Consider the following 15,326-nt stretch of genomic DNA (forward strand, 5'->3'; position numbering starts at 1 on the left):
GCTGAGGGGACATGCAGGGCACGTGTGTATATGTCCGTGTCCACAGGGGCGCAGATGGGCTTCACGCTCAGGTGACCCCTTGTAACTGCTCCAGCCTGTCCCCGCTGCTCCATGCGGGGTGCCCAGAGGCCTGCATTAGCAGCCCCCCCCCCATCCCTCGACCTCTCCCCTCGGGGAAGTGGAGTCACCACCACTCTTCTTGGGCAGCTGGGGGCCCCTTAGCCGGCTCTCTACCACCTCCCCCGCTCTGCTCAGGCCCCATGCCCAGACTGAGGTTTGGAGAGCCTAGTAAGTGCCCTATCAACATGTTAATCAAATTACTTAGGAGCTAAAATTGACGCTGTTCATTAATTATACAAGATTATGCTAATTGTGCATGCAAATGCATGCAGGGGAACAGAAGGTGTTCAGGCGCATGGTGGGCCATTAGCATAGAGGATGGGGTGCGGGTGCATTGGCATGCTAATGTATGCGCCCCGGCTATTTATAGTCCCCCAGCCCATCTGCGCTGCAGCCACCTCTGCCCCAAGTAGGTATCATGGCAGGGAGGCCAGGTCCAGGCCTGGCAGGTGGCTATGACCCTGGGGACACTTGGCTTTGGCTGCTGCCCCGGGGCCGAGATCAGGAAGTAGTGTGGGCCACCCCAACCTGGGCCTGGATTATCCCACCAATCTCCTCCCTTACCATCCCTTGTCTAGCCTAGGCCCTTTGGCGCCCACTTCCCTGGAGGTAAAATGCTTCCGGATGCCACAGCCAGTAAGGCCCCCTCTGCTGACTCCCCATCACCCACAGGGTCCGATCCCACGGGATTTGGTGCCACGCCCCCAGGCCCTGGTCCACAGCTCTCCCCCTCCATCTCATCAGGTACCACTGGGAAAGTGTGCCCTCCATGCCCCCTGTCCCTTGGCAGGGCTGTTTATCCCCTCTGCACGAAGGGCCCCTGCCTCTTACTCCTCATCCAGGGAAAATGCCTCTGGTCTTTCAAGGCCCCAAGTGCCCAAGATCAAATGCGACCTCGAGGACCCCCTTCCAGAGTGAAGGCTGCGGCTCCACTGGACAAGTGACCTAGCATGTCCTCCCCTCTATCTTATTGATTATACTCCAGGTTTCTCTCTTTCCTGCTGGATTGTAATTTCCTTAAGACTCTATTTACCCCTAGACTGCACTGCCTGACACATGTAAGGTGTTTAATACATCTCTGTAAATGGGTGTATTGAATGAATGAGGGAATGAATGGGCCAGCCACCTGTATCCTCCTCTGTCCTTGAGCGAGGGGTGGGGGGGGCAGGGAGAGGCAGACGATGAAAACGGTGGAGGGTACAGATCCTGCCCCAGAAGGTATCGGTTTCTTCTGAGGCTCACGAGCTCAAAGGCAAGCCCTTTGGAGTCAAAATTAGCAGAGGATTCCTCCCCGCCCCATCCCATCCCAGGTTCTAATGCTAGCTTTGGACTTGGAAATACACACCTACTTTTATTCTACACTTTGCTTCCAATCTACTCTCTTTCCTGAGGTAGTCACAGGACGCTTGTTTTGAAGACCCTGGCCCAACTCCCGTATCCATTCACATCACTTCCTCTTTCTTGATCTGTACAGTCCAGTATAGTTGGTAGCCAGGAGCCACGCGGGACTATCTCAGTTTAAATTAAAAATGAGGGGCACCTGAGTGGCTCAGTCGGTTGAGCGTCCGTCTTTGGCTCAGGTCATGATCTCGTGGTTTGTGGGTTCGAGTCCCGCGTCGGGCTCTGTGCTGACAGCTCAGAGCCCGGAGCCTGCTTCGGATCCTGTGTCTCCCTCTCTCTCTCTCTGCCCCTCCCCTGCCCGTGCGCTGTCTCTCTCCCTCTCAAAAATAAATGAGCATTTAAAAAAAGAAATGAGGGGCGCCTGGGTTGCGCAGTCGGTTAAGCGTCCGACTTCAGCCAGGTCACGATCTCGCGGTCCGTGAGTTCGAGCCCCGCGTCGGGCTCTGGGCTGATGGCTCGGAGCCTGGAGCCTGTATCCGATTCTGTGTCTCCCTCTCTCTCTGCCCCTCCCCCGTTCATGCTCTGCCTCTCTCTGTCCCAAAAATAAATAAACGTTGAAAAAAAAATTCTTAAATAAAAAAATAAATAAATAAAAATAAAAAAAAGAAATGAAACAATGGGGCGCCTGGCTGGCTCAGTCAGTGGAGCATGGGACTCTTGATCTCAGGGCTGTGAGTTTGAGTCCCACATTGGGTTGTAGAGGTTATTTTAAAATAAAAATAATACCTGACTGTTATTATTACTAAGGTTAATAATTACTTTCAATAATACTCTTACTTTAAAATAAATAAGTAAACTAAAATGAAACAGAATTTAAAGCAGTTTTTCAGTCACACCAGCCACAAGTCAAGTGCTCAATGGCCACAGGCGGCTAGTGGATATCATTTTGGGAAAAGCTCTCCTGGGCAGAATTTGTAATCTACACGTTCGTTCCCTGCCTCCTGACAGTGCTGGAGCTACAAGCGTCCTGGGGCTCAGTCTGGCTCTTTCAATGACTATCAGCTTTCTCTCTGGAAGTGGGAACATAATTTCTGCTCTCAGTGAGTCTCTCATGGGACGCAGGGAGGGGAGAGGTGGGGCAAAGCTGTGCGACCTGGTTTCCTCGGATGGGATTCCTAGAAGCAGAGCTGGGGATGGGATGCTTGTGAAAGGGGTTTATTGGAGGAGAGCTCTAGGAAGAGAAGGAGGGGAACAGCATCCACAGGAGAAGCTCAGCAAGCAGACGCTCTCAGCTGGAGTCTGGCACCAGCCTGAGCCTTCGGGGAGTTCCGGAATGGGAAAAGCACAAGGAGTTGGCCCTCCGCGTGCCGTCAGTCTCTCTTTGGCCGTGGGCTGGTGCAGGGCATATGCTTCTGGTTGGCGATAATTCGAGGGTAGTGGGGGCAGCCACGAGCCCTTTGACAGGCAACACCCACAGCGGCCAGGGGTGGGGGAATCCGGCAGCCCACCCTGTGATAGCTGGACCCTGTCTTCCACCGAGTGGTTCCATCCCGCTCTGCTTTCCACCCCCCTGAGGACCGAGAGTTTGACAGTGGACTCACGTCAGTCACCTCCACATTTTCCTTTGTCAGCTGAGTCTTTTCTGAGCAAAGTGCCAGGGAGCTTTCCTTATGCAATAGCGTCACCCCTGAGAAGTTACGTGGAAGTCAGGTGTTTGCACCGGAGCCACATTCAGCCCAACCTTCGCTTCCGTGGTAAGGAATATTCCTTACCAAGGAAGGTTCGTTTTCAGTTCATCTCGAGTGGTTTTTACAGGGAGGAATAAAGAGCGTTTCTAGAAACGATTAGGAAGGCGACACTACGTTCAGGATGTGGTAAGGTAAGTGTTCGAGTGAACTGCTCTTACCTTTCGTTTAAATCACAGGCACCTAGGGGGGCGCCTGGGTGGCTCAGTCGGTTGGGCGTCCGACTTCGGCTCAGGTCATGATCTCGCGGTCCGTGAGTTCGAGCCCCGCGTTGGGCTCTGGGCTGACAACTCAGAGCCTGGAGCCTGTTTCAGATTCTGTGTCTCCCTCTCTCTCTGACCTTCCCCCATTCATGCTCTGTCTCTCTCTGTCTCAAAAATGAATAAACGTTAAAAAGAATAAAAAAAAAAAATAGATCACAGGCGCCCAAGTCATGGTGTATCATTACTACCCTTTAATTGCCTTATTAGCAGGATGACCACTGTCCACAGCTCTTCTTCTGGTCTTTTATTAAACTGTTTAAAAATTTTTTATTAATTTCTTTTAGAGAGAAAGAACACATGCGAGCATGGGGGGAGAGGCGGGGGGGGGGAGAAGGAGAATCTTAAGCAGCCTCCACGCTCAGTGTGGAGCCCGCCGAGGGGCTCGATCCCATGACCCTGGGATCACGACCTGAGCCGAAATCAAGAGTCGGAGGCTCAACTGACTGAGCCACCCAGGGGCCCCCTTATTAAACTTTTCATAAGAGAGAATGTTGAACATCTAGGCAGAATAAAATAATGAACCACGAGTACCCTTTACTGAATTTCAACAGGGATCAACTCTTGGTTCATCTTGTGCAGCTGGTCTTTAATCCCGAAAATCTTGTCAGGCTAAGAGCAACGGTCACCACAGCCAAAGGCCCCAAACCAGCAGCAAGGGGACCTGAGTCTCCTTTGCAACCTTGATGAATTCATAACCTTGAGGAAATCCGCACGGAATGACTGGCTGTGTCCCTGTACAGCCTGCGTCTCAGGGCTGCTTTTGAAGGAGGCTTAATTGCCAGCCTCATGCCTGGGGCAGGGTCGGACTCTGAGAGCCCCAGTTAGAGGGAATTTTCCATGACTCCTGTCCATATCAGTGGTTCATAGAGCCCCGAGCTCATATCCAGACTTTGGCGTTTGCTGTGACTTTGTAGTTGATTCTTGCTTATCCTCAGTTTTCTCATCCGTCAAGTGGGAATGATCGCAAACCTACACCACCTCAGGGTTATGAGAGGATTAAACAGGGTCATGGTGAGCCAGGCCCCAATCAATAGCAAATATGAGTCAAAGTGACCTTCCCCTAGAAAATCAGATAACTTTTAGGCGGCTTTGTTCACATAATACTCTAGAGCAGCATAAATATAATGCGAGCCACATATGTAACTTTAAATTTTCTAGTAGCCTCATTTTTAAAAACAAAAAGGAAACTGGTAACATCGATTGTGACAATATATTTTATTTAACCCAACATAGCTAAAATATTTCAACATGTAATAAATATAAACATATTACTAGTCAGCTATTTTACATTCTGTATGGCTTTTTTTAAATGTTTATTTGTTTTTGAGAAAGAAAGAAAGACAGCATGAGAGGGAGAGGGGCAGAGAGAGAGGGAGACACAGAATCCGAAGCAGGCTCCGGGCTCTGAGCCGTCAGCACAGAGCCCGACGCGGGGCTCAAACCCACAAACCGCGAGATCATGACCTGAGCCGAAGTCGGACGCTCAACCGGGTGAGCCATTCAGGTGCCCCGTTCTGGGTTTTTTTCTAAAATAAGCCATTGAAATTCAATGCGTATTTTAAAAACATCTCAATTCTGGGGCACCTGGGTGGCGCAGTCGGTTAAGCGTCCGACTTCAGCCAGGTCACGATCTCGCGGTCCGTGAGTTCGAGCCCTGCGTCGGGCTCTGGGCTGACGGCTCAGAGCCTGGAGCCTGTTTCCGATTCTGTGTCTCCCTCTCTCTCTGCCCCTCCCCCGTTCATGCTCTGTCTCTCTCTGTCCCAAAAATAAATAAACGTTGAAAAAAATTAAAAAAAAATAAAAACATCTCAATTCAAACCACATTTCAAGTGCTCAATGCCACATGGGGCTAGTGGCCGCCCTATTGGATAGGACAGCACTAGAGTAGTGTGTCTCAAATGTTAGGAGGCCTCAGAATCACCTGGAAGGCTTATGAAAACACAGATGGCCGGGCCCCCCCGAAGAGTGTCAGTGGGTCAAAGGTGGGGCCTGAAATTCTGTATTTCTAGCCAATTCCCAGGCTGCTCCTGGTCCAGAAGGCACACTTTGAAAACCACTGTTCCAGGATGAGTTTGAAAGGACTCCTAGTCATCATTGTGCCTTATTTTCAAGTTATGGGTGATTTTTCTTAACACCCCTGAGGCTGGTGCGGGGTTAGGGGGTACACAGTGGTAGCAGCAGGCTCTCTGGGGGTGTTTGCGTTGGCTCGGCCCTGGCTGGCTGGGAGCAGCGTCGCGGACTACCTACCATTGGCAGTGGGTGAGATTCACCAGCTCTACCATTGCTGGCATTGACTGTGTGCATCTCTGAGCTACAAGTTCAGGGGGAGGGGAAAGGAGACTGACCCTCAGCACCCCCAGGGAGGGCCCAGGCCTTGTGTGGCTGCTTCCTCCTCAACACCACTCTGCAGGTGATGCCAACCAGGCTTAAAAACAGAGAGGCTCTGGGGCGGGTCTGCATAGGTGGGGGTGCACGCAGGGCCCCGGGGGGGCTGCGGGAGGGGCAGTCCCTGAACCTAGAATGGCCAGAAAAGACTGGCCAGACAGGGAGCGGGGACTGGTATAGACCCAAAGGTCTGTGACTTATTTCCGGAAGGGAGTTATACTGGAAAGAGAAAGGATGGGAAGACGTGCTGAGCAAGGACTGTGGAAGGGCTGAGGGGGCTTCTTGAGGAGGCAGAGGGGATGGGACCCTGCAGGAAACGGCAGTGAAGCCTTGGGAGGTCGGAAATAAAGGATGTCCCAGAGGCTGTCCCTGGAAGGTGCCTCAGCAGCCATCAGTTGCTATTCTCCTGCTTCTCCTGGTGGATGGAGGTGGATGTTAAAGATGCAGGAAATACCCCAGGCCACAAAGCGAGTCAGCGCCTCGGCCAGAGCCCACATCTCTGGGCCTATCTCAAGAACCCTTCCTCTGAGGGCCCCCGGGTGGCGCAGTCGGTAAAAGCACTCCCAACTCTTTTTTTTTTTTTCCAATTTTTTTTTTTTTTTTAGTGTTTTTATTTATTTCTGAGACACAGAGAGACAGAGCATGAGCAGGGGAGCGGCAGAAAAGCGTCCAACTCTTGAGCTCCGCTCAGGTCATGATCTCACAGTTCGTGAGTTCCAGCCCCGTGTCGGGCTCTGTGCTGATGGTTCAGAGCCTGCCTGGGAGTCTGTCTCCTCTCTGCCCCTCTCCGCCACTTGTTCTTTGTCCCTCTCTCAAAACAAACAAACTTAAATTAAAATGAAATGAAGAATAAAAGAACCCTGCCTCTGGATTCTATAGGCTTGAGAGTGGAGTTGGGTGCAGCGGGCACATGTGCGGGTGTAAGGGAAGTGTGTGTCACTCCCAAGCCTGCACCATCAGTGATATCCAAGGGCTGGCACTCACCCCTTCAGGACAGGGACTGTTCCTGTCCTGGTGTTCGCCCGCCTCCTTCTAGCACCTCGTAAAGCACCTCCTCCTCCTAGCACCATGTAGATACGGAATTTAAAAGAAATGGTCTGCACCATGTCATGGAAATGCGGGGTGTGTATAAGGTGATACTGTGAGCATAGGGGTGTCTGCACGATGGGGTGTCTTATAGGGATAGAGGGAACCATTACTATGGCAAATAATGTGAAATCAACAGAGTGTCTATACTCTGCAGATACGCTGTTCGGGAGCATTTGGGGTGGCCTAATGGGGTATAAAGGGCATCTACACTGGGCTGACTATTGTTTGGGGGCATATAAGCTGTGTGCATGCAAGGTATCCTGTAGGGGTGAATGGGGGGTGTCTACATGGCGGATGTGCACTGTTTGGGGTCATAGGAGGCATCTGCATCTCCGAATGCTCTGCAGGGGCGCACAGAAGGTCTACACTACATGAAACTATTTGGGGAGGTATTCACGGTGGATGGAAATGTGTGCTGATGTAACGGCCCTATAGAAAGGGAAATTAAAGGGTTCCCAGAAGGATATCCACTGAGTGGGGGAATGTGACAGGTGGTAAGGTGTCAGCAGTGTGGACAGAGGCAGGGCCTGGGGGTAGGTGCATCTCCAGGTAAATGGTGCCAACTCCCAATGAGTGGCTGCCCCTTGGGACACCTCTGTTCCAGGGGTGATGCCCACCCCTACCAGTACTTGGGGACTAGCTTTTAGAACCTATAATAAATCTTCCTCTGAATGTGAAGTTCATGCTTTGGAGTTGGAGGCAACTCTAGGGACTTAAGTGGATATTCAGATTTGGGGTTCAAAACCCGGGGGGTTGGGTGGTACAATGAGGCAGCGCACTGGCAGAACCCATGGAATAGCCCAGGAGGCGGGCTACATGCCAGGAGCCGAACACCTGCAGACGTTAGCCCTGCAGGCTGTGGTTTGGAAAGGACGTCTCCCCGGATGCTCACGGGATCCTGAACGGGCTAGGGCAGATATTGAAACATTCTGAGTTCACTAAGGGCACCAATCCAGGGCATTATCCTTGATTACCTCGCTGGTGGGTGGCAAAGCCGAGGCCCCACCCTCCCAGCCAACTGCCTGAAAGGACCAGAGGACCAACTTCTCGTGTGTTTTCTCTAAAAATCAGTCTCATCAGGGCATACACTGTGCTTTTTTTGCAATTGCTGTGTGTAAAAAAGAAGGTACTCATTGTGTATCTGTACGGCCTCGGGTCTGACAGGTACGCTGCGGTATGTGATGGGTATAGGCTCTACCTGATGAGCTTTTTGCTATGTGTATAACAGATGTAGAACACGTGCAAGGGAGATCTGTTTGGGGGGGGTGTGTGTGCCGTGGCAGGGAATCTGCTACGTGTGAGCGAGATCTGTGTGCAAGAGGGATTTGTTTGGGGGGGGGTCTGCTGTGAAGGAGGAAGGGTGATCTGCTTGCTATATGTGATGACTGCACAGCATTTGCTGTGAGTGTATTTTGGGTAATCATATACAACACAAAGTGGTATATTAATATATACTTTCATATTCTTCCTGTGCATCTACTGTACAGGATGGGCATATGCTGCACGTGATGGGTATAGACTCTGTGTGTGTGAGTAGTATACCATATGTGCATGATGACTATAGGCTATATGTGGAATATGTATCATATATGCTCTCTGAAGGATACCCTGAGTATAGTGGGTATACCCTGTGTGTGACGGCCATATTTTGTAATAGTATATCAGGCATATTTGGTATATATAATGGGTGTATTATCATGAGTATACGTTGTGTGTGTTAGTATACTCAGGAGGAGGGATGTGCTGTGTGAGGTGAATGCACTTTTATGTGTGATGCACATGCAGAATGACAAATATACATGGTGTGGGGTAAGTCTACAGGTAAATGTGAGTACATATGACATGTGGCATATACGTTGTGGAGTGGGGATAATTCATAAGTAATGGGTATATATATCATATATATAATGGACATATTTGGATATGCGTGATGAGTACATACTTCGTGGGCAGGGGGTGGATAATCCGTGTCGTGAATTAATTGCTGGGAAGGGTCTACTCGGTACGTATCAGGCACTCTGTATATATGCAGCTTGTGGTGGGAATATGGGATATGTGCCTTGTGTGAGCAGAGGGGAGTCACCCCGCCAGGAAGGGGCATGGAAGGGAACGGTTGGATCTTCATCCATTTCCAGACCCCCTACCTCCACCCTTGAGCCCACCCACCATACTGTTTCAGGTTCTTCCTCAAGTTCTTCCTCAAGTGCAACCAGAACTGCCTAAAGAATGCAGGGAATCCCCGAGACATGCGCCGCTTCCAGGTGGGTCTGGGAGAGGGGTCCCCTTGCATCCGGTCACCCTTTCCCGATGGGGCGGGTGGGGAAGGCCGTGGTCCCGCCACCCTAGGAAAAGCCCCACGGCAGATCTCTGCCCAGCCCTGTGCTTCAGGGCCTGGTGCCTGCTGGGGGTGGGGCAGCTCCATCTCAACTTATGCTGGCTGCCAAGGGAGGCTTCATTAGAGTCCCACTTAAGGAGATGCTAATTGTGACATTTTTACATGATTAACGACCCAGCTAATTTGCATAGCGTGAAGCAGAGAGCAGCTGCCCTTAGTACATCCCCAACCTGCACACCCCTCTCAGTGAAGGGTGGGAGGGAGAGAAGGAGGCAGCCCCAGTTTCCTCCCGAGGCTGGGGGGCTCCTGCTGATGGCTTCTCAGGCTGATGCTGCCCCCTCCCCAACGCCCCACCCCCAGTCAAAACTCTCACTCCCACTAGCCTAAGACACATTCCAGCCTTGGAGCTCCAGGGATACAGCCTGGGGTGCGGGTGTGTATAATAAGAACAGTAGGCACTCTGCCCAATGAGCCAGAGTTTTCTTTCAGCGCTCTTGATTTTTCTAGTTCCTGGGGTTCACCTCCCTGGGCAGCCAGAGATCGTGTGTCCCGGGGCATCACTTGACCTAGCTGCCTCCCCCTTCCACCGTTCAGCCCCTGGGGGGCGCTCTTTCCCCTGCCAATGACTCTGAGTTCCAGCATCCAGCCACCCACCCTCACCGAGTTGCCTGTTCCCCACAACAGTCCCCCCACCACCACCAGGGATCGCCCCAGGGCCTCACCCAGGCTGGCCTCCACTCTCCTCACAGGTGGTGGTGTCCACGACGGTGAGCGTGGATGGGCACGTGCTGGCCGTGTCTGACAACATGTTTGTGCACAACAACTCCAAGCATGGTCGCAGGGCGCGCCGCCTGGACCCCTCTGAAGGTCAGGACCCCCCCCCCCCCCCGCCCAGCACCCGCTGCCGCGAGCCCAGCCAGCCCCCAGCCCCCACTTTGGTGCAGGCCCCTGATCTGGCTCCTCGCCTGCCTCCCAGCTGCCACCCCCTGTATCAAGGCCATCAGCCCCGGGGAGGGCTGGACCACAGGAGGCGCCACCGTCATTGTCATCGGCGACAACTTCTTCGATGGATTGCAGGTCGTGTTCGGGAACGTGCTCGTGTGGAGCGAGGTGGGCCACCCCCGCCAGTCTCCCTCCTGGCCTCGAGGCTGGGCCCTCCCCTCGCCCCGGGCTGGAACCCGCAGGCCTCCCCTCTCCCCTCGCAGCTCATCACGCCCCACGCCATACGGGTTCAGACGCCCCCGCGGCACATTCCCGGGGTGGTGGAGGTGACCCTGTCCTACAAGTCCAAGCAGTTTTGCAAGGGAGCCCCCGGCCGTTTTGTCTACACAGGTAAGGAGTCAGGTGGGGGGTGCGGGAGGGGGCAGAGAGGCCCAGGGTTGCTGGAAGGAGTTCCACCCAGGGCACCAGAGCCCGGGTAGTGGTTAGCCAATACCTACGGTGTGGCCACGCCCCCTAAGCGGCTGCCCCGCCTCTTCCCCACCTAAACCACGTGACCGCTCCTTGAGCGGTAGGATCTTTTCAGAGCTTGTTTCCCTCTTTGGCCTAGGTCTCCTCAATCCCCTCCCAGGCTCGCAGTCTCAGCCCCATCGGGACATTCCCCCTGCCTAGGGCCTCCTCGCCAGGACAACCCCCACCCTACCCCGCCCCCCCCCCCACACACACGCATTCCCCAGGGTCTAGAATATCTCCAGCGGCATGTTTATTTCAAAGGTGCCCCAAATAGGCTCGATGCTCCCTAATCTTCCCTGGGTCTCTTGGTTCCCCAAGCCACCTCAGTCTTTACTCTACGTGGGCATAAGCAGATGCACGCCCCGCCCCCCAATATACCCCTTGCAGGAAGCAAGGGCGAGAAGTTAACACAAGACAGGAATGTCAAATCCCCCCTCCTGGCTCTATTTGACTACCCACCAGGACCCTCTCCACCTTCATCTTCCTGCCCTGTCCCAGCCACCCACTTCTCCCCATCCTCCTCCCTGCAGATAACCACCTAACCCTTCCCAGCACCCGACACTCAGTAGCCATACTTACCGTCAGGGAGTTACGGTCTTAAACGGGTAGGGGTGGCCCTAGCAATGAACAAAGTGTGAGGTGAGTGGAGTTACACGCGGAGTGCTGGGAGGGGAGGACCTCTAGGAGGGAGTGTGGGCTTAACTGGACTCAGGCTGAGACGGGAGGGGTGAATAGGGAGGCAGAGATGGGGAAGGAAAGACAGTCCTGGAGAAGGAGTGGCAAATGCAAAGACATGGGAATGAGTGCGTGCTTTACACTCTGGGGGAAACTAAAGGAAATTCACTAAATCTGGAGTTGGCCGTGAAGAACGTGGGTAGGGCCTTGAGGCTGGTGAGTTGGTCCTGGCCAGGCCAGGAGGAGGAGAGAAGGAAGTCCTGGGGAGCCTAGTTAGGAGTCTGCTGCCTCCTCTGCAGAACCCTGGATGTGGCCAGTCCTTTCCCTGGCGCACAGGCAAACTTCTAATGGTCACATGCTGTGACCTGAGCTGTGATAAATGGAGATTGTTGGGGTGTTTTACTTTTGTAATTAATATGTTATTCCTGGTAATGGAGACAGAAAACTCTCCCTCCAGTCCTGCCCCTAGGACTGTAGACGCTAATACGTACATACAGTTGCATTTTTCGAACCACAGATGGGATGGGATGGTGCTTGTGTGTTAATGCCAAGCGCCTGGCACAGGGCCCAGCTCAGTAAATATTTGTTGAATGAATGAGCAAAGAAATGAACTGAGGAAACTCCGCGAACCGAACCTTGCTGACCCGTGTGCCCGGAGCATTCCGAGAGGTTTGGGCCAGGCTTGGTGGAGGGGGTCTGCAGCGAGGCTCCCCGACTTGTTGCCGGCCGGCTTGGTCCTGCGGAGCGCGCTGGGAGGGGGTCCTCCAAAACGCCGCCCCTCTCCCCAGCCCTGAATGAGCCCACCATCGACTACGGATTCCAGAGGCTACAGAAAGCCATCCCCAGACACCCCGGAGATCCTGAGAGGCTGCCCAAGGTACCCAGCGGGGCGCAGCAGACCGGGGATGAGCGTGTCCTGTGGCCCCAGGGGCGGGGTGGGTGGGCGGAGGGGACGCCCGGCCCCTCTGCCACCCCCCACCCCGGGGCTGTCCCTCCATCCCGCTGTCTCCTCCCCCGCCCCCAGGAGGTGCTGTTGAAGCGGGCGGCCGACCTGGCGGAGGCCCTGTACGGAGTGCCCAGTAGTAACCAGGTATGGCGCCTCCGCCCGCCTCCTCGCGCCGCCAGGCCGGGGACTGTCCCCCTCCCGGCGCCTGCGGCTGCCCCGGCCGTGCCCCGCTCTTGTCTTCGCAGGAGCTCCTCCTGAAGCGCGCGGCGGACGTGGCCGAGGCTCTGTACAGCGCCCCCCGCGCGCCCGCGCCGCTGGGACCCCTGGCCCCGAGCCACCCACACCCGGCCGTCGTGGGCATCAACGCCTTCAGCAGCCCGCTGGCCATCGCCGTCGGGGACGCCACGCCGGGCCCGGAGCCGGGTGCGTCCCGCCGCCCCTGAGCGCAGCCCCGGGTCCCCGCCCGCGCCGCGCCCCTGACCGCCCTCTCTCGCAGGCTACGCGCGCAGCTGCAGCAGCGCGTCCCCGCGCGGGTTCGCGCCCAGCCCCGGCTCGCAGCAGAGCAGCTACGGCAGCGGCCTCGGCTCGGGCCTCGGCAGCTACGGGGCGCCGGGCGTGGCCGGCCTCGGCGTGCCCGGGTCCCCTAGCTTCCTCAATGGCTCCACGGCCACTTCACCCTTCGCCAGTGAGTGTCCCCTGCCCGGAGAGCTGCATGGGGCTCAGCCTTGCCCCCTCCCAGCCCCAGGGGGTGGGGGGCTTCCGGCGACTGTCTCACCACGGTCGACCCTGGCCTTGCCCTTGTGAGCCAGGCCGGCCGTCTCTGCGTGTGACCTGTTTCTGCTGTGGGACGCCTGCCCCTCGACTCCACCCCTTGGCTGCACATCCCGGGCCCTGGGGCCGGGGCAGTTCTCGCGCCTTTATTCTTTGAGGATTCCAGTTGCACGCATCGCTTCTAGCCCTCCCCTCCCCTTGAAAGGGCCTTTACCGGGGCTGGGGGGGTGGGGGTACCGACATCCAGCTGAAACCTGGCGGACCGCCACCTTTCCATCTTATGCGGGGACTTTGGGAGGAGGCTGGCGCCCCCTGCCGGAGGTCCTAGGGAACTAATGGCTCAATCAAAATGGGCTTCTACCTGTCGGTCCCCCGTGGTCTGAGAAACAGAGGTCAGAGGAGGGAAGTTGTGGCTCCCTGCAATCCGGCTGGGAAGAGCAGGCAAATTGTGTGGTCAGACAGATGGATACAGGGTTTGAAAGTCCCAATCAGGAGCTGTCTGACATTCAACAAGTTACTTTATTTCCTTCAACTTCAGTTTCCTCTCTGTAGAACGGGATCAGTATCACCCCTGCCTAGGGTCTGTTCTCAAATCTGAATGTGCCACTGTGCATGAAGTGCCCAGACACAATTTAGAAAGAGTGTATGATTTTCCATCCTGGGCACTGCTCTTTCTGGCTGTGGGTTTGAGCCTGACTCTCCTGATGGCCTGGGCTCAGTTTCTGGGACCTGAAGCCCCATATGTCTGTGTTCACACAGGCCACGAACCTCTACTGTCCCTACTAAGACCCCTGTCTCCCCTGGACCTCTGCTCAGGCCAGGCTCCGCCTCTCCCACTTCCTTCAGATCTGGGACAGCATTCTTACAAACTCTCTGGGTGCCCTTTGAATTTCATATTGGCGGGATCTGGAATACCAGCCCTTTCCCTCCACCATACTCACAGTGCAGTCAGCAGTGGGGAACACACTGCCCCAGTGGGCAGAAGCCACCCCATATGGGGTTTCCCCCCATTCATCCAGAGGATCAAGAATCCTAGGGCTGCTTACCCCCTGCTTCCAGCATTAGCTGGGGATACCCTGGACTTGCCTCAGGGTTGGTCCCATTTTGTGACCAGTACTAACCCATGTCCCCATCCACTCCCAGTGGCATGTGACACAGCTCGGTGGCGGGGGGGGGGGTATCATTCTATCATTCTCATGGAGTCTGCCAGGACATGCCTGGAATGACATCCAGCACTGCCCCAGCCAAAGGGTCTGGGGCTGTCTGCTTGGGCCTCCCCTTGGTCTTCTCTTTGGCCACCAGCAACTCTCAGCGTGACCCACAGATCCCACTACTACCCAAACTACAATATGTGGCTGTAAGCTCCCAGCCTTGAGAGATACAGTACATTTTTCTGGCATTCGTCTCAGGCCCTTCATGGAGCTCCATGGGCCTCATCAGCTAGCAGTGAGCCTTGTCTTAAAAAGATGGTGATCCATGAAGCTGAGGACATTTGGAACAGGGGCAGCTGTTGAAGGCATCGCTTTTTCAAAAGGGGAGTGGGGGTGTGCTTAGATGCCAAAGGCAGCCTTCTCAAGCTATTGGTTCCTTTTGAGAAGCCCCCACCCCCACCCCATGCCAGCCACTTGGACAACACTCACATCACAGCCTTATTGGTGTGCAGAAGAGAGAGGCAGGGAGTCGGGTTCCGATGAGGATGTAGAAAGGAGTATCCAGAGATGCCCTGGGCAGAAGCCCCCAGGAGAGGAGGCCGCAGAAAGGAGGGGCAGGCAAAGCCTGCGAGGAGGAGGCTCCCCGGCTATTCCCAGGTGAACTGGCTACAGCCCTGGATGGCCAGCAGGTTGAGAACAAGAAGATCCAAGGATGTGGATCTCTGTTTTTGTTTAAAATCGACTGGTTGGAGGAGGGGGATATAGGAAGCCTCCAGGGCCCAGGCCGGAGATGACAAGGAATTGCATTAGGTCGAAAGAGAACAAAGTGTCTGGGGGGGGGGGGGGGCAGGGAGAGGGGTTGGGAAGGGAAACATGTGTAGAGAAAGTTAGCTTATATTGTGAGCTGAGATTACGGGGGGGGGGCCTTGTAACAGGAACCTGTGTGTACCCCCAAACTTCATCCCTGACCACTTGCCCCAGCTCTGCTGTGAACCTTGATCTTTGACTCTAACCTTAGTACCCCAAAGTCCATGAGTGTTTCTTAGCATCTCA

General features: G+C 54.7%; 1 protein-coding gene across 2 annotated transcripts in view; it reads left to right on the top strand.

Moving 5' to 3' along the window:
* The window catches only part of EBF4 (EBF family member 4), a 58,711-nt gene that overhangs the window by 40,961 nt on the left and 2,424 nt on the right, over positions 1–15,326 (top strand). For both annotated transcript variants that reach the window (XM_047068906.1, XM_047068907.1), the window contains 8 exons: positions 9,123–9,204; positions 10,028–10,145; positions 10,255–10,388; positions 10,484–10,610; positions 12,194–12,282; positions 12,430–12,495; positions 12,597–12,774; positions 12,848–13,036. In XM_047068906.1, coding sequence (XP_046924862.1) covers positions 9,123–9,204; positions 10,028–10,145; positions 10,255–10,388; positions 10,484–10,610; positions 12,194–12,282; positions 12,430–12,495; positions 12,597–12,774; positions 12,848–13,036 — 983 coding nt within the window. The remainder of the gene's footprint in view (positions 1–9,122; positions 9,205–10,027; positions 10,146–10,254; positions 10,389–10,483; positions 10,611–12,193; positions 12,283–12,429; positions 12,496–12,596; positions 12,775–12,847; positions 13,037–15,326) is intronic.

This window comes from Lynx rufus, unplaced genomic scaffold (assembly GCF_022079265.1).
Source record: "Lynx rufus isolate CCGP_SWC_20201006 ecotype Redwood Valley unplaced genomic scaffold, mLynRuf1.p SCAF_8, whole genome shotgun sequence".
NCBI classification, from domain to species: Eukaryota; Metazoa; Chordata; class Mammalia; order Carnivora; family Felidae; genus Lynx; species Lynx rufus.